We start from the raw sequence: 18,828 nt of genomic DNA on the forward strand, positions 1-18,828 counted from the left end.
TTAACTGGATGGCACACCACCACCTCCACAGCAACATGACAAAGTGTGGTTGGCATTATGTGTAGCTTGCTCAGAGTGTGTTGAGCTGCCTTGATTGATGGGTTGATATTTTATATTATCATATTTGGAAATTTGTTTTATTGTTATTTCTTCAAATACTTTTCCCATGCCTTTTTTTTTTTTTTTTTTTTGATTCTAGGAATCTCTTTTTCTGGGAATAATTACATGTATGTAAAGGCATTTATTATCATATCGCACATTGCTAATGCTCTGTTCAATTTTTTTTTCAAACTTTTCCTTCTTCTTTAGTTTGAATAACTTTTATTAACCTGTCTTCAAGTTCCATGGTCCTTTCTTTTACAGCGAAGGATCAATTATTTGGTGCATCCAGTGAGTTGATTTCAGAGACTGTAATTTTTTATTCTAGAATTTTCATGTAGCTGCTTGGTAGAATTTCCATTTCTTGCCTGAAATACCCTGCTTACACATCATGTTCATCTTTTTCTATAATTGTTTAACATTTATAATAGCTGTTTTAAAGTCTTTTGTTGCTGACACCAGCAGATGATCTAGCAGACCTCCATAGGCATTTTTTTCCCCTTGATTACGTGTCTAAAATTGTTTCTGCTAATTTGCATATTTTGCCATTGTTGTACTATTCTAGACATAAGGTTAAAAAATAATGATAAAATCTGCAATATAATATTTTGGTGGTTTTTCTTGGGAAGCTATTTCTTCTAGCTGGTATTTAGGTTATGGGACTGATCAAATTCCTCCAAAAGTCCACTTGAGCTGGTGCTGACCTACAGCGTTGATTCGATTGGTTTCACCTGTGATTGACTCTCCTCAATCAGAATCATTGCTACCTTGTTGTTCTAATTTAATCTGGGACTCTTGGTGTGGCGTTGTTGATTAATGCTCTGGACTGCAAAGTCCACTTGAACCTGCGGTTCAGGTTCACCAGCTACTCCTTGGAAACCCTATACAGGATCGCTATGGGTCGGAACCCATTCGACTGCATTTAACAACATTAACGTAACAATCTGGGAGCAGACTGAGTTGCAGTTCAGCTATTTCAGTTTTCCTTTAGATGCAACTCTGACAGAATCGTAGAATACAAGCCCCAAAAGAATATGCGGGATTATGTGGGGTTTTTTCTTAGCAGTCCTTCCTTCACTTCTGCTTTCTTGACAAGAATCTGGAGTTTGGCAGAGTTATCAGACCAAGACATTTGTTTTGGTCTTCAGAGCTCATCTTGATTCCATTCAAGTCCACACTGCCATATAATATTTGATTTCTCCCTATACCTGAGAAGTCTACTTATTATATATAGCACTAGACTGTGAACCAAAAGGTCCACAGTTCAAGCCTACATGCTGCTCCGCAGGAAAAAGAGAGGCGTTCTGCTCCTGTAAGATACACATCATCGGAACCCCTATGCAGGGTCGCTACGAGTCAGAACCGACTCCACAGCATACAACAGGAACAATCCTCAGATCATTCATTCAGCCCAGGTAGGCAGGCTTCCGCTGCTCATTGAGCTTGTTTCTCCCTAGAATTCAGGAGACAGTGTTTACATCTGCTGGACTTCCCTGCTAAAGTATAAATAAGAGTTTTGCTTTTTCCATAGCAGTGTCCTTTTGCATCGTCTGGCACCCTAACTGGAAGAAGAAGTTCCTCATGTGTCTTGAATTGTCCAATTACAGATGGTGAAAGTAATGTCTTTTCCATATCCCTGCTTTTATAGAGGAGTCCTGGTGTGGCGCTGTGGGTTAATGCGTCAGACTTCAAAGCCATTTGAACTGAAAGGTTGGCGTTTCAAACTCACCAGCTGCTACTCGGAAACCCTATGCAGGGTCACTATGGGTAGACTCTTTGTGCGCCTAAATACCATCAAAGCTAAGGGTAACCTAAGGATAATGCACTGAACAGCATGACTGGTTTGAACTGTAGGGTTAGCAGCTCAAACTCACCTGCCACTCCTCGGAAACTATATACAGTGTCGCTATGAGTCGGAACTGACTCGATGGCACTTAATACCAGCAACAGCAAGGATAACCTATTCATTTATGGCATGATACCAGACTCAGTACCAAAGAAGGTGTAATAAAAGCCAAAGAACGTCTGGCCAAATCCTCAATGATTGCTCTCTCCTGAGAAAACCTATGTGATTCCTTCTGCCATCCTGAAACAGCAGATTGTTAGCCTTTATTGAATTCACTGGTTGGAAGATCCCACGACGTATCCAGGACTCAGTCTTCCAGATTGTTAGGAAGTATCAGTTTGCATTTCTCATCTGATTGGTTTTCTACAGCACACATATGAAGACATATGTTTCCAAAATAGCTTTCATACAATATTCCTGTTGTTGTTGTTATGTGCCATGGAGTCAGTTCCGACTCATAGCGACCCTGTGCACGGTTTCCGAGACTGCAAATCTTTACAGGAGCAGAAAGCCTCATCTTTCTCCAGCGGAACAGCTGGTAGTTTCGACCTGCTGACCTTGCAGCTCACAGCCCGATTCGTAACCACTACGCTGCCAGAGCTCCTACTCCTAATACACAAACAATATCTAAAGAGTTGGTGACTGTCTTTTATGTTACTAAGTTGTCGATGAAATTATTGAATGCCAGAAGATAGCCATGTATTCTTTCAGTTCTTTCAAGATTCAATGACTACCTTCATTTTTTAAAATCATTTGCTGAAATCCACATCCCTAACAACACCTGAAAAACAAGTCAAATTTGTGCTTAGGAATAACCAGCATCTCCCAGTGACTGTAGAAGTGTACTAATTGTAGCATCTAGGATACAACTTTGGTGTGAGTGATGTGAACGTTTGTCATTCAGCTTTCTTACAGAAAGTATTTTCATCTGCTTATCTCCATTTTTTTAAAGAGATTCATTCAGATTGGTCTTATGATGATCTCCCGTCAGGTGTCCTTATTTTCTTCTGAGTTCAAAGAAAGGATGCTTTTGGTGACACTGTGTCGTCGTCCCCCCCCCCGCCTTTTGTAATGCTAGGCCACTCCTTCAGAAAGTCTCTTGCTAGATTGTAATTCCTTGATTTCTTCTCAGTTCCTTATGGGACAGGAAAGTATTGAATACCTATTTTTGTATGCCCCTAAAAAGATTGAAAAGGAGAGGAAATGTTAGGGAAAACCCCATTTGTAAGTGTGTGTGCTTAGAAAAAGGGCTGTGGATGTAGGATATGATTGATTCTGGGTCATTGTGAAAACAAAAGCTCATTTTATAAAGCCTGAGTGCTGTTCCCTCAAGATGATTCCCAGGGACTGTGTGGAAAGGAGAGAACTGGTGTAGGAAGGAAGTCTTCCTTCCAGGAATGCATTTATCATGCTCCTGCTGACAGGAAGAATTCCAGCATGCAGCATCACTTCTGAGTTGCTTTTATCATTCCCATTGTTTCTTAATCTCAGGAAGATCCTCTTGGTCAGCAAGTGCAGTATTTATAAGATGTATCATTTGTCAAGTTATTTCAGTAGAATATGCTTTTTCTTGCTAAAGGCACTATATCCGTTAAAGAACTACAAATCTAACTCAGGGCATCTCGTGGTGCCATTGGTTTACCATGTGTTCCTTCTTTATTAGTGTTTTTGGTACTTACTTGCACCTTAAGGTAAATTATCAAGACAAATAAATATAAAACAGTGACTAGTTTTTGTCTAATTTTGACTAAGTATGCATTGTATGCCAATTTTTTTAAATCCTCTCTTATTGGTCATCTTGTTTGGTTTTATTTTGTTTTGATTTGATTGTGGGGAGAGGAGACATAATTAAAAACCCATACACAACTTTCTTTAAAAACCTGTTTGTTTTATTCTAATACATTTAACCTGGAATTTTCTTTATTGGGGTATTGAAAGGCAGCAAGTAGGAACTGAACTAAGAATTCCATTTCTAAGAAATGCATCATATTTCAATATGAAGACCAGGATGTGTACACGTTGGCTCGTATTTCTTCTCTTGCCAAATAGTGTTATTCCTTTGGAGGCTGAAGTATTTCCTGGGAGGCGAGTAGCTTATGGCTCCTGACAAGGCCCAAGCTCTTTACCCGTTGTTCCATTGATTTCTTCAGTATCAGCCTGCAAATCTTTTAGAGTAGAGCTTTCCCCTGGTGACCCAGGAGAATCACAGAGCTGTGATGCACATTCTGACGTGCTTTGAGAATAGTCAGGGGTCAAAAGACCTTTCACAAACTCCGTTTTCTCTCTGTGTCTTTTTTTCATTGCGTTATTCCTTTCACAAATACTTATTAGGAAGGAACATTATGCTGGAGACAGATACAACCTGCTTCCTATTCTTTTCAGACAGACGTGTTCTCAACATTAATTATTATAGTGCCATCAAGATGAGAGGAAATATACTATTTTTGCTGGCATAACTGCAGTAATGGTGGTATTCATAGCTATTAGAAAATTTATCCTGAAAAGTAATGTAGAATTGCTACATCATAATATGTTGATTAAAGCAATTCAAAAGTGGAATATGATAGTCTGCTGAAATCAAACATGGTAGTTGTTATGCAAAAAGGGAGGTGTTAAACTTTTCCTAATTATTTCCTCCTGCGTTAACATCTACTTTTATGACATCTGCACTGGGAACCACATACCTTATCCAATTTTATCTCCAGGATTTATTGTGTAGCTGGTAGTGATGGTTGTGTGCTGTTGAGTCAGATCTGATTCATAGCAACCCTGTATAGGGTTTCCAAGGCTGTAAATGTTTACATGAGCAGAAAGCCTCATCGTTCTCCCAAGGAGTGACTGGTAGATTCGAACTGTGGCTTTGTGGTGAACAGCCCAACTTGTAACCCACTGAACAACTAGGGCTCCTTATATTGTGTGGAATTAATAATAAACTGTAAAGTAAATCGAGCTCTGTTAGCGTAGTGGTTACGAATTGGGCTGTGAACTGCAAGGTCAGCAGTTCAAAACTACCAGCTGCTCCGCGGGAGAAAGATGAGGCTTTCTGCTCCCGTAAAGATTTACAGCCTCGGAAACCCTGTGCAGGGTCACTGTGAGTCGGAACCGACTCCACGGAACATAACAACAACAACAACAAAGTAAATCGAAGAGAAGGTATTAAGTTGGAGACAAGTTTCAGAGTTTATATAGATGTCATGAAATGTATGTCTTCATTTTTAAAATTTAGATTTATTTATTATTTGTATTCGGTATCTATTCTGATGTGCCATGAAATGAAAACTTCACTATAATCTTTGCTTGTTAACTGCCAACTTATAGTATGGTAGTTCTCGTGCTGCTGGGACCTCCGCAGCCTTTGTGCCTGGTAGAGAACAGGGACTGCACTCATCCTTTTGTACTAGCGATGGCATGCATTTGATTGGCACAGACAGTTTTCAGGTTACCTCATTTGACTATAATAGCAATTTTCTGAGGAAGCTAGGACAGCCATTTAATAGGCTACTATTTTGCAGATAAAGAAAATTATCATTCAAGACAGACCTAGAATAGAAAGGATCAAGATTATAATTGTTCACTGATTGTTTTATATCAATAAATACTTATTATTGTTGTTAGGGACCAATCACTGTGCTAAACATTTTAACTGAGTTATCTAACCCTTACAGTATTTGAAAAATAAAGAAACTGAGGCACCACAAAGCTAAGAAACTGATTCAAGAGCACATCGTTAGTAAATGTTAGCCCCGGGATTCAGGATCAGGCAGCGATTTCAGAGTGTAAACTCTCAGCATGGCATTAACACCCCTCTGGTGTGGCACTGTGGGTTAAGGCGCTGGACTGCAAGGTCAGTTTGAAGTGAAAGATCGGCAGTTCAGGCTCACCAGCCACTCCTAGGAAACCCTATACAGGGTCGCTTTGCATCAGAGCTGACTCAAGGACACTTAACAACAACAACAGTTCTTAGGGTGCCCCTTAAAAACTTTGTCAGTGTGCATGCGTGTGGTAGCCAAATGAATACCACACTCAGTTCTTTCTTTTTTTTTCCCCTAGGGTTCTTTTTGTAAATTAATTAATTAATTAATTAATTTTCCATTTTTATTGTGAATAGAGTGATAATTTACATGGGAGAACATCAGTTTTACACTCATCAGTTCATTGCAATGATTGCAATCCCCTCTGTGCATCATCATTCAACAGTATTTTCTTGTATTCCTTCTGAGTTGTTTTTTGTTGTTGTTGTTGTTTTCTGGTGTGGGAGAGGGCAGAATTGTACCAAAACCCTCAGGAATATATAATCATTTAAACAACCAAAGGACACATTCTGCAAGCCTGCCTCCTGGCTGCCAGCACATGTTCTTTTTCTTTCCATGAGTCTAGAGAGCTGCTCTCTCTCTCCATGTCCTCGTCTCTGCCGCCATCTCTGGATAGGGTCCCGCTTTCTGCTCATGCTCTTTTCCCTTGATGTTCCTCGGCTCCTTTTCCTGGAATGTGAGATTAACTACTCTCCCCTTTATGTTACAAAACTTCTACCTTTACAGTTGTGATCATTGCAATTAATTATGATAACAATTACTCACTATTGAATCATAAGAATCTTATCCCCATCTCCTTTCACCAGACCTCTTTAGACAAGATAAAAACCATTCAGTGGGGACTCTATCTCCCACCCCGCCCCATTTTAGGTTGTTGTTGTTGTTGTTGTTGTTAAGTGACGTCGAGTTGGTTCTGACCCATAGCGACCCTCTAGAGGGTTTCCAAGGTGTAACTGGTGAGTTTGAACCACCAACCTTGCAGTTCAAACCGACTGTGCAGTCTAGCGCATGAACCCACAGCGCCACACCAGAACTCCTCCCATTTTAGGTAGCCAGTGTCTAAGTCACTCATTTCTTAATGATTTTATTAAATACATGTTGTTGAATTTCTCTATACATTTATAAGTCAGAGATTATTTTTGCTAGAAATTTTGGTAAATATACTGTGTAAGAGTGGGAAATATATAAAATAAGGTAGTCAGGCAGTGCCAAGATTATAAGAGAGGCAGAAGATTGGTATTCTCCCATTGCAGGATAAGGCACCTCCCAGTTGATGGTGAATGAGTATGAACAAAATGTGTTCAGGGCAGCTGACTATGAGTCTCGTCAAGATCTAGCTACTGTCTTGGAAAGGGGCCTGCAGTCAGAGGAAAGCCTGAGCAATGCCAACCAAAAGACCAAATGATAACTGTTGCCAGGGAAACCTCCCTGCTACTCAGCAAGAAGGCTTTGTCATCCTAGCATAAGTGTGAGGGTTTGTAGGAGTCCTTTGGGTGGTACAAATGGTTACTCACTCAATTGTTGTTTTGGGGTCCCTTTGAATTAATTCCAACTCATGGCCACCGCATGTGACAGACTCACCACTGTCCCCAGAGGGTTTTCTTGGATCTTTATAGAATCAAATCACCAGGTCTGTCTTCCACAAAGCTGCTGGATAGGTTTGAACTGCCGACCTTTTGGTTTGCAGCCAAGTGCTTAACTGTTGCACCACTAAGGTTCCTTAGCACTTGACTACTAGACAAGGAGTTAGTGGTTCAGGTCCACCCAGAGGGGCCTTGAGTGACAGGCCTGGCCATCTGGTATTGAAAAGTCACTATCTTAAAAGCCCTGTGAGTACAGTTTGAGTCTTCAGTATATGGGGTCTCCCTCGACGAGTCCAGGTCAACTTGAGAGCAACCTGCAACACCCCCATAAGTGTTTGGAAATTCCGGAGTGATAATACGGTCTCCAACTTGAACTTCTCTCAACTGCTTGTTAAGGAGTGTACTTCACTCTGACTCAAGTATCCATAGTTCCTGATAACATGCTACAGAGAAAGTGAACTCCGAGAGACCAGTCTTCTAAAGACAGTTCCAATACCGGTAAACTACAGTATTTGAGAATAGAAAGGTTACTTCTGCAGGGAGCATACATGAAAATCTATTTTATTTCTAATCAAAGATTGACTTCCAGATGCAAAACGTTGCCATCATGAAATAGACATGATAAATTAGAGTCATTAACAGTATTTGTCATCTATAAAAACTGAAGACTAAGAAAGTCTATGGTGATAAACAATGGAAGGACCATTGGACATGTGCTCTCCTTCATCTTTGCTGATAATTTGTTGGTGGCAGCCTTGTGTAAATCATATCACCTCTTCATCTAAATCTTTATTGCCATGTTGGCCTTATCCTAGAGGTCAAATTATAAATCACACCCAAGTTATGCTTAAGCTACGTTGGGAAAGATAATAGCTTTTTACATTTTTAAATGCATAAATTAAAATGTATTTTATGTGCATAGCTTTACCATTCCCTCTGCACTTACTGTGTTTGGGGGGTATGTTGTAAGTTACTTTTTATGCACCAAAGCTGCCATGTCTTATACATATTTGTTTTTCCTTAGAGCAAATTGGCCAAGAGATGTTGGAAAACCTCAGTCATGACAGAGAAAAGATACAGCGAGCACGCGAAAGAGTAAGTTGAAGTGATGCATTCTTTTTCAAGCTTCAGTAAATGCTAAGACAAAGGGTCTTTGGGCCATAAATGGTGGCGTAGTTAATCACTCTACCAATGACATAAATGTTGATAGTTCAAACTCACAAAGTGTCACCTTGGAGGCCAACAAGCACCTCACAAGTGAACTGCTTCCAAAGAGTCACATCCACAGCAAACCCAGTGGAGCACAGTTGTAGTAGGCACAAGTCTACTATATTTACCATGAGTCAGAATCCACTCAACAGCAACTGCTGGTGGTAGTGGGACATGAATACCCCCAAACCAAACCCATTGCTGTCAAGTGAATTTTGACTCTACGTACCCCAAAGGACCGAGTGGAGCTGCCCCCAGAAGGTGTCCAAGGTTGTGACTCGTTAAGAAGTAGACTGCCACGTTTTTCTTCTGCAGAGCAACTGGCGGGTTCGAAATACTAACCTTTGGGTCAGCAAGCAAGCACTTAGCCACTGTGACACCATTGTTCCTGGGACAGGAATCATAGTTAACAATTACATACGTTACATATGGGTAGGGATGACTAGGGGCATAGAGTCCAGGGAGAGAGAAAGAAACAATATGGGATGGAAGGAATAAAAGGCTATTTGCATCTCTTCTACTCTGGAATGTCCCCCAAGTAGATATTTGATTTAGGTCTACAACTTCAAAGATTACTAAGAGAGATTCTTTAGTATGCCACGTCTGTTAGAGCCAAAGCGATGAAAATGTTGTCATCTCCTTCCATCCATTACATTTCTGTTTATTTCCCTAGGATTTTGCATAGTCACACGTTGGAGATTAGCTACTCTGTGTGTGTTAAACTTGGTCAGCCTGTGAGATGTTTGCTTTTATATCCAGTTCAAGTATCCATTGTAAATATCATACGATTATCTGCCCCATGTAATTTTCTGAATCTAAGAATTTCCAGAGTTCGTCTAGGTGTTCAGATACAAATATTTTAATGGACTTAAGCATTTTCATTATTTGGATTTTCTATAATGAAAGAAAAAGACTTTTGTTATTGAAGGATTTTCTGGACAAATTATTGAATGATGCACAAAACATCAAAAGAAGATGGAAGGAGTATACAGTCACTGTACCAAAAGGAAATGATTGATGTTCACCTGTTTCAAGAGGTAGCATATGACCAAGAGCCAGTGATACTGAAGGAGGATGTCCAAGGTGCATTGAAGGAATTGGCAAAGAACAAGGCACCAGGAATTGATGGGAAAAAATGAACTCTTTCAAGAAAGTGGGGTGGCACAGGAGGCACTCACTCATCTCTGCCAAAAAAATTTGGAAGACAACTATCTGGCCAACTGACTGGAAGAGATCTGTATTTGTGTCCATTCCAAAGAAAGATGACCCAACGGAATGCAGAAATCATCAGACAATCTCTTTGCTATCACATGCGAGTAAAGTTTTGCTAAAGGTAATACAGAAACGTCTACAATCATACGTTGACAGAGAACTTCCAGAGGTTCAAGTCAGATTCAGAAGAGGCTGTGGAACAAGGAATATCATTGCTGATGTACGATGGAACTTGGCTGAAAGCAGAGAATATCAGAAAGATGTGTTTACCTGTGCTTTATTGACTATGCAAAGGCTTTCAATTGTGTGGATCATGACAAGCTATGGACAACATTACAAAGTATGGGTATTCCGGAACACTTAATTGTGCTCATGAGGTATCTGTACATGGACCAAGAGGCAGTTGTTCAAACAGAATATGGGAACACTGAATGTTTTAAAATTAAGAAAGGTGTGCAACAAGGTTGTATTCTTTCACCATACTTATTCAACCTGTATGCTGAGCAAATAATCTGAGAAGCTGGGTTATATGAAGAAAAACGTGGCATCAGGATTGGAGGAAGACTCATTCACAACCTTGCTTGCTGAAAGTGAAGAGTACTTAAAATAGTTACTAATGAAGATCAAAGAGCACAGCCTTCAGTATGGATTGCATCAGAATATAAAGAAAACAAAAAATTCTCACCACTGGACCAATAAACAACATTCTTATCAACGGAGAAAAGATTGGAGTTGTCAAGGACTTCATTCTTCTTGGATCAACTATTATCAACACTCATGGAAGCAGCAGTCAAGAAATCAAGCATTGTAATGCATTAGACAAATCTGCTGCACAAGACCTTTTTTTAAAAGTGTTGAAGAGCAAAGATATCAGGCAACTAAGGTGCTCTTGACCCAAGCCATGGTATTTTCAATAACCTCATATGCGTGCAAAAGCTGGACAGTGAATAAGGAAGACCATAGAAGAATGTATGCTTTTTAATTATAGTGTTGGAGGAGAGTATTGAAAGTGCCATGGGCTGCCAAAAGAACCAACAGATCTGTGTTGGAAGAAGTGCAGCCAGAGTGCTCCTTGGAGGCCAGGATGGCCAAACTTCGTCTCTCATACTTTGGATATATTGTCAGGAGGGACTAGTTGCTATAGAAGGATATCATGTTTGGTAAGTTGGAGGGTCAGAGAAAAAGAGGAAGACCCCCAGTGAGATGGATTGGCAAAGTGGTATCATCAGTGGGCTCAAGCATGGCAACAATTGTGAGGTTGGCCCAGGACCGGGCAGTGTTTCGTTCTGTTGTACATAGGGTCGCTATGAGTCGGTACCAACTTGATGGCACCTAACAACAGCAAAAATAACGAAAGAAACATTTTAATTTCTCTTTAAAAATAATTGAATTGCATGGAAAAAATAATAATAATTGAATTGCATGAAGCTTTGTTTTATTTTGTCCTGCCTTGCGTTTTCTTCTCCTAGCTTCGGGAAACTGATGCTAACTTGGGGAAGAGCTCCAGGATTCTCACGGGGATGTTGCGAAGGTAAGAGCAAGGTAGGGACCTATCTTCCTCACTCTTTCCTTATCTTTGTTTTCTCCTTTTTTAAAGCTGTGTTGTGCATCTAATTGCAAGTGGACATTTTACAGGCATGTGAGCTTCTGCACTTGGTACCCTGTGTCAAGGCCCTTTTGAAATGACAGAGCATTGATATATTAACTCTTGTTTGGACAGGAACACATACTGAGTCAATCAGATTAGAGAAAAGTTCTGAGCTAGGGGGATCACCTCCAGCTATGGAAAAAAGTGGAAGAAATTAGGATTAGACATGAAGTGCTTTTTCATAGCCTGAGGAAGGCCCCATGGCAGGAGCAGGCTGGTTTTGTTTTCTGTTTTCACTGGTTTCCTTCTTGGAGAGGAAATGTGGACCTGCCGTGGTCACAAACACACTTGCTGGTAGCTTTGCTTTCCGTGTGCTGGTTTTTATTTTCGTTTTAAAGCGATGGCATTTGCAGAAAGGTTTCCATTTTATGCATACTTTAAGATGAAAATTTAAATCTTTTCTGATTCAAATTCACATGTGTTCACAAACAAATGTTCTTCTTTTACATGTGTAGCCAACCTTTGAATGTAGAAAATATTCTGACAGGTGGGAGAGAAGAAGGATCTGATTGTAGCTAAGAGTCTATGGTCTATATTTCTTACACTTCTCCAAACTGGAGCCCCCCTTTTTTTTTGTCTTTTAATGTGAGTATATTCAGCATGGAATTATTTTACAGTCATAAAAAGTCAGACTATCATGACACATGACCTCCTTCATATTAGAACTATGGGTAGAAAAGTGGCAATGGCCTCTAGAATAACTGAATTTGGAACTTCCAAAGAAGAAAACCTTCTTTCTCGTTGATACGATTGTTGTGGTTGTTAAGTGCTATAGAGTTAGTTCCAACTCATAGCAAGCCTGTATAGGATTTCCGAGAAGCAGCTGGTGGGTTTGAACCCCTGATTGCGGTTAGCAGTTCAATGCTGATCCTACAGCACCACGTCAGGAGTCCTGTTGATACGATCGAGGCAACTATTTAAAAATAGCCTGGTGTGACGCTGTAGTATCAGCACTGAAAGGCCAGTGGTTCAAACCCACCAGCCACTCCTTGGAAACTCTCTATATAGGGTTGCAATGAGTCAAAAACAGACACGATGTCTTTTCATAACAACAAAGACTTCTTAGTCCTTGTGTGGTGCTATAGGGTAAGCACCAACAGCCACCCACAGAAATCTTATATAGGGTTGCTATGAGTCGGAACAGACACAACAGTACTTAACAACATCAATAACAAAGTCTTCTCTGATCAAGTATTTAGACATTATAATTTGCTAGAAGTATGAGTGTGCTGTGTTAACAATTCCGTGCGTTACTTTAGTCTTCAAGACTAATGTGATTTCTCGATCAGCCTAATCAGCCTCAAAGCTAAACTCCCCAGGATACTCCCCTGGCCAAGGCTGACCCAACTGCACATTGCCCCTTCATTTCCTGGACACACCATCCCGTCTCGGAGCCATAAACCACCAAATTCTCTGATTAAGAGTAATGTATAAATGACATAAGAAGAAGTCAAATCCACAGAGAAGGGAAGTCACAATAGAAAGGAATGGTTCAGTGCATATAGACAATGAAAAAGGGAAAAAACCTCTATTGCATCCCAGGGAGGACCCCTGAGCTGTAACAAATATTCTGCATATGTCTCTATTTTGTCAAATCTCATTAAAGAGTCCTCCTGCTTTATGTCATTTGGGCTGTCCAGAAATCATTCATCATTTTTCGTGTTTAAAAAAAAAAAAAATCATGTGGTTATTTAAATAATATCATATTAATGTTAAAGTTCAGCTGTCATTTAATGCTATGGCTTAATCAGATGTAGCATTTAGGAGAAACAGTTTATCCGGGCGCTACGTGACTTTTAGGTTGGCAGATTCAAATAAGGATTTATGGCTTTCTAAACCAATGTATTTCTAACCATGTTTCTGCTTGGTGTACCTCACCCTTTGGTGCAGGACACTGTAGACAGTTATTGCAACAAATAAAGCACCTCCTGATACTGCGTTTGAATAAATTTGCAAGTCATTTAGAGAGGGTGAAGTACAAACAACTTCTGCAGCCTTTGGCTGGGCTTTCTGTAGGGAAATCAGCCTAATGCAGTGGCTTCATAAAGCTACACAGGAAAAGTACTCTGGTGAAAGCTACTTGGGCTCTTTGTAGGCAAACTCAGTCAATTACAGACTCATCTCCTTTTGGGATGTGTCTAGAGTAGGAACAGAAATAAAACTCCCTAGATGGACCTAGCTTTGCAAAGTCAGCTCTTAAGACCACCTTTGCATCTGTGCAAGGTTGTTTTTGACGAGGCACAGCTGCGGCCTTGGTATTCCGTCAAGGTGATCAAGTACTTTTAATCAATACTGTTACCTAAATGGGCCTATTGGAACCCAGTGCCTGTGATGGTTTTGTTTTCATTTGTAATTACCAGTCCACACGATGTACAATTTATTTGGAACTCAGGAAAAGGCAAAAACATTTTACCAACCTCCTTACTTCATTATTTCTGATTATTCCCTGGAAAAGCTATCTCCAAAGAAATGGAACTGGGTTTTATTTATCAAGGTCTTTTATCAAATGCTCCCGTTTTGCTTCCTCTGATACATTCTTCCCTCTTACACAGTATTCTCCCCCATCAGTGTTGAGGTTTTATTTCAGAAAACCAAGCCACATTCTTTTCCCTTGTTCTTACCAAAGCAGCCTAGTCCTGTCATGCGTCAGCATGTACTTCTGATCTAAGAAAGGTGAAAGCATTGTGCCTGCCTGTTACCTATATGAAAGAAATATTAAAAATACATACAACATAGTTATCTGCGTACAACATAACCGTATTACTGTCATATGCAAAAGTGTGTACAATTGATAATTAGATTAAGAGTGAACTATGGTCAGCAGTTTGAAACTACCAGCTGTTCCATGGGAGAAAGATGAGGCTTTCTGCTCCCGTAAAGATTTACAGCCTCAGAAACCCTGTACAGGGTCGCTATGAGTCAGAACCGACTCCATGGCACATAACCACCACCATTCTTAAATACCTGAGTTACTGATTGTTGATCATTTGTTAAACTTAGCACGTTCCAATTGTAAAATGAACAAAATGGCATGGACATTTTTTCATGATTGATCTGTTGGGAAGACAGGTAAAACTAATGTTAAAGTTTGTATATCTGTCCCCCTGATCATCTACAAGACTGAACAAAAGCAGACAAGGAGGGAAAAACAAGTAATCCACTTAGGTTGACAAAATCCCAGATCCAACCCAACCCTTGTTGAGTCTGTTCCAATGCCTGTAAAATCCAGTAGCCACTAACTGGTCATCTACCCTCACGCTCTTTCATCTTCTGTTATTGAAACATTTTATTGTGAATTGAGTGAAGGCTTACAGAGCAGATCACCAGTTTTACATTCAATAAATCCTGCATTTTGTTTCATCACAACTGCAATTCCCGCTGTGTAACAACAGTTATCCTGCTTCCTCCCTTTGATTCCCCCAACCTCCTTCCCAACCCAGCTGAACTTTGTCCTTAGGTAATCGTTGCCCTTTTGATCTTCGATTGTTGACCATTCCATGGAGAGCATGCCTTACTAGTGTTTTTATCCTCCCTATCTGGACTCCTGGTCTGGAGCCCTGGTGTGGTGCTGTGGGTTAATGCGTCAGACTGCAGAGTCGTTTGAACTGCAAGGTCGGTGGTTCAAGCTCACTAGCTGCTCCTTGGAAACCCTAGACAGGGTCGCTATGGGTGAGAATCCACTTGATGGCACTTAACAACAACAACAACATTTACCTATCTAAGGAGTCCTACTGGTGTAGTGAGTTACAAGAATTACAAGCTGGACTACTAACCTAAAGATCAGCAGTTCGAAACTACCAGCTGCTCCACGGGAGAACAATGAGGCTTTCTACTCCCGTAAAGATATACAGCCTCAGAAACCCTATGCAGCATCACTACGAGTCGGAACCAAACCACCACCACCATCTACCTATCTATTATTTGGCTAAACGTGCATTCCTTTCCAGACCTGAAGGATGGCCAAGACCATGGTCTCGGGTTCTTCCAGTCTCTATCAGTAAGTCTGCTTGTCATACTCTTTAATCTTAGTGCTAACTTCAAATGAGATCAAACTTTTTCCTCCTTTCTTTCTTTTTTAACCCTGTTTGTGTCTCCTTTTCTTCTACATATTCATTTCCTCAGTATAAATTTAATGCATATAAATACCAGGCCTTTTGTTGTTGAGTGCCATCAACTTAGTTCTGACTCCTAGCAACCCTGTATAGGGTTTCCAAGGAATGGCTGGTACCAACCTTGTGGTTCAAACCAACCTGCAATTCAGTGCTTTATCCCACAGCGCCACACCAGGGCTCCACCAGTCCTCATGGGCATCCTTAAGTCATCCAACTTGATGTTTGTCTCAGAGTGCTTCCGTGTAGCCAAGCGAGAACGTGTATATAAGGTGCTATTGTTGTTGTTAAGTGCCATGGAGTTGGGTCCGACCCATTTGTTGTTGTTGTTGTTGTTGTTATGTGCGTGGAGTTGGTTCTGACTCATAGCAACCCTGTACAGGGTTTCCGAGGCTGTAAATCTTTACGGGAGCAGAGAACCTCATCTTTCTCCCGCGGAACAGCTGGTAGTTTCAAACTGCTGACCTTGCGGTTTGCAGCCCAATTCGTAACCACTACTCTACCAGAGCTCCTTAGGGTCCGACCCATAGCAACCCTATATGAGGTTTCCAAGGAGCAAATGGTGAGCTTGAACTGCTGACCTTGCAGTTCGAACTGACTTTGCAGTCCAGCTCATTAACCCACAATGCCATACCAGGACTCCATAAGGTGCTATAGGAATTACCAAAAGTATAATTCTCAAGGAAGTTTCTGAAAATTCTGCAACTGTAACTAACCTTTGTTGATCACTAAAATCCAGGAAAACAAATAAACCAATAGAAAATATGACTGAAATAGCTATCAAACATAAGTGACTTTTTAAAAAGAGGGAAATAAAGGTGGCTTATTAAATCACAATACAAACAAGCTTCGAAAGGAACTGAAGGGTATAGAGGATACTGAGACGTATCTAGCTTTGTGAAACAGCAACTTTTAACCACAACACACACACACAGATTATTTGTGTAACTAAAGTCTATTACCTAAAGAAACAAAGTAAAGTAGAAAATTGGTCCTTTCAAAATTGTAATACTGAAACCTAACATCAGAGTCCAGATACAGCTAATTTTCTGGAAAGTAATTTCTCTTCTATCTTGACATAAGACGGAAAGCTATTTAGGGACAAACTGCTCCTTTCCTGGCCCCATAGGGTTTTAAATAAAGCCATATTCAGATAATAGAAATGGTCATGAAACAAATGGCCATTCGTGGGGTTGCTGGGACCAAAGAAATGGATTTTTCACTGATTTTCTCAAAATCTGATTATTATAATTGGTTGTCTTCAAGTATCACAGATTCAGAGAGTCTTAAATGTAACTTTTCATATTTATGCGTATGTCTGTGTATGTGCGTATGTGTGTGAATTTTTTTCCTACGTATTTGACTGGGCAGTTTTATTAGATCAAACAGTGCTGGCAATCAATGAAAAGAAAAATACCAGGTTTTCAAGATTCTTAAGAGAAAAAGGAAATCATGCTTCTATTTCTTTTTATCTCTAAAGAGTTAATAATGTTATCAGAAATTGTTTATTTGCTCCTAAAAGTACCTGGGTACTTTCTCAGGAATGCAGTAGAGAGGCACAGGCTCTGAGAGCCCCAATGGCACATTAATTTGGAGGAAATGTTGCGCGTACACGTCGGCTCATGTGCTATATGACTATGTTGGCAAAAGCTTACAAAAAGAAAGTGTGTATGTAACATTTGAAAGAAAAAAGTGTTGTTGTTTTTTTTCTGAGACATTTCAGTATCAAATAGTTCTCTAAATTTGACCCATTTTACAAATTAAAAAAATTAGTATTTCTTTTAAGTGAATTTTACTTAGCTTTCTAATGTTAGTGATGCAGTAGCTTCTTAATAGCATTAAGAAGGTCTTTAGAAACTAATCTCTAATATCAAAGAAACCGAGAGTATGACGTGCAGTTGTCCCAGCTAGCATTATGCTTAATCAAACTATACGAGTCAATACTTGCCTTTTTGTTGGAGCTACTTCTGAGTCAATCTGGGGACTCATTGCTACCTGTCATTGTTACCACGCTCTACATTTCCAAGATGTCTTGTTGCTTTGGTGGAATGATGGGGAAACCATCTGGAAAACTGAAACCTAATTGTCAAAATAACTCCTAAGGGCACCAAACACAGCCAACCCCATTGTCATCAAATTGATTCCAAAACTCACAGTGGCCGATTGGGTCAACTGCCTCAAAGGGTTCCTGAGGCTATAAGCTTTATAGAAGCAGACGGTCACATCTTTCTCCTACAAAGTGGCTGGTGGGTTTGAACCACCCACCTTTTGGTTATCAGCTGAGTGATGTAACTACTATGTTCCAGGAATCCCCTCTTGTTGTTGCTAAGTGCTGTTGAGTCGGTTGAGACCCATAGTGTAGGGTTTCCAAGGAGCGGCTGGTGAGCTTGAACCACCAACCTTGGGGCTTAAACTGACTTTGCAGTCCAGCACATTAGCCCACAGTGCCACACCAAGATGCCCCTCTTACAGGTAAGTATATCAGAAATACCAGTGTGAGATCTGTAAGCTGTACATAAATGTAAGTTTTTAAAGAAGCAGGGTTATTCTTAAAGAAATATGCCATGTGTCAATGTTTTGAAAGTTTCTTTTAAAATTCTTTTTTTTATCATTTTACCCAGGAAACATTTTGTTATGTTTTAATTGTTCTGATGACAATGTCTGAAAATGCAACAGTAATGAGTTTTTCAGACTTGTGAGAAAAATGTCCTTGAGAATTTACTCTCATTTTCGTTGCAATGAAATGTACCTTCTCTTGCAGAATCTTACTTTCACATTTTCACTGTTCTCTGTTGGTCTCATTCCACTCTTTGACCTGTTTTATACTTCGTGGTATTCAGTGTGAACATGGCCCCTGACCTGAAATTAGTCTAGCAAATTCTCAACCTCTAAGCTATTCTCTTCAGCTTGCCATCAAGTAAATATTATTTCTAAAATAAAATGGTTGAATGTGCTGTAAATTCTTTGAACCTAACAGATTTAGGATCTGAGCTCGAATAGTCCTCTATAAAGAGAATTTATTGAAATCTTGGTCTTTTTTGTGTGAGTAAATCTATCACTATATGCTCAACTTGTTGCCTTTGTCCACTTACTTCTTCAGTGATGATTTTACCAAATTAAAGAACAGCTTTGGATTCCCTGGTATCTGTTTCTCCTTCATCACCTAGTCATGCCTTCAAGTTAGTATTGTGATCTTGCATCAGACACTTGAATTCAGCGTCTAAAGTTGTCTATCAGTGACACCAGCACCTCTGACTGAATATTTAATTCAATATTAAGTCAGAGAAGCCACAGTATATTTAATATTCTT

At 40.0% G+C, this 18,828-nt stretch overlaps 1 protein-coding gene across 1 annotated transcript in view; it reads left to right on the top strand.

The window, feature by feature from the left end:
- Positions 1 to 18,828, top strand: part of VTI1A (vesicle transport through interaction with t-SNAREs 1A) — a 448,264-nt gene that overhangs the window by 251,743 nt on the left and 177,693 nt on the right. The window contains exons 6-7 of the mRNA XM_006831345.1: positions 8,365 to 8,435; positions 11,231 to 11,292. Of these exons, the coding sequence (XP_006831408.1) occupies positions 8,365 to 8,435; positions 11,231 to 11,292 (133 nt within the window). The remainder of the gene's footprint in view (positions 1 to 8,364; positions 8,436 to 11,230; positions 11,293 to 18,828) is intronic.

Source organism: Chrysochloris asiatica, unplaced genomic scaffold (assembly GCF_000296735.1).
Source record: "Chrysochloris asiatica unplaced genomic scaffold, ChrAsi1.0 scaffold00003, whole genome shotgun sequence".
In the NCBI taxonomy this organism is placed as follows: Eukaryota; Metazoa; Chordata; class Mammalia; order Afrosoricida; family Chrysochloridae; genus Chrysochloris; species Chrysochloris asiatica.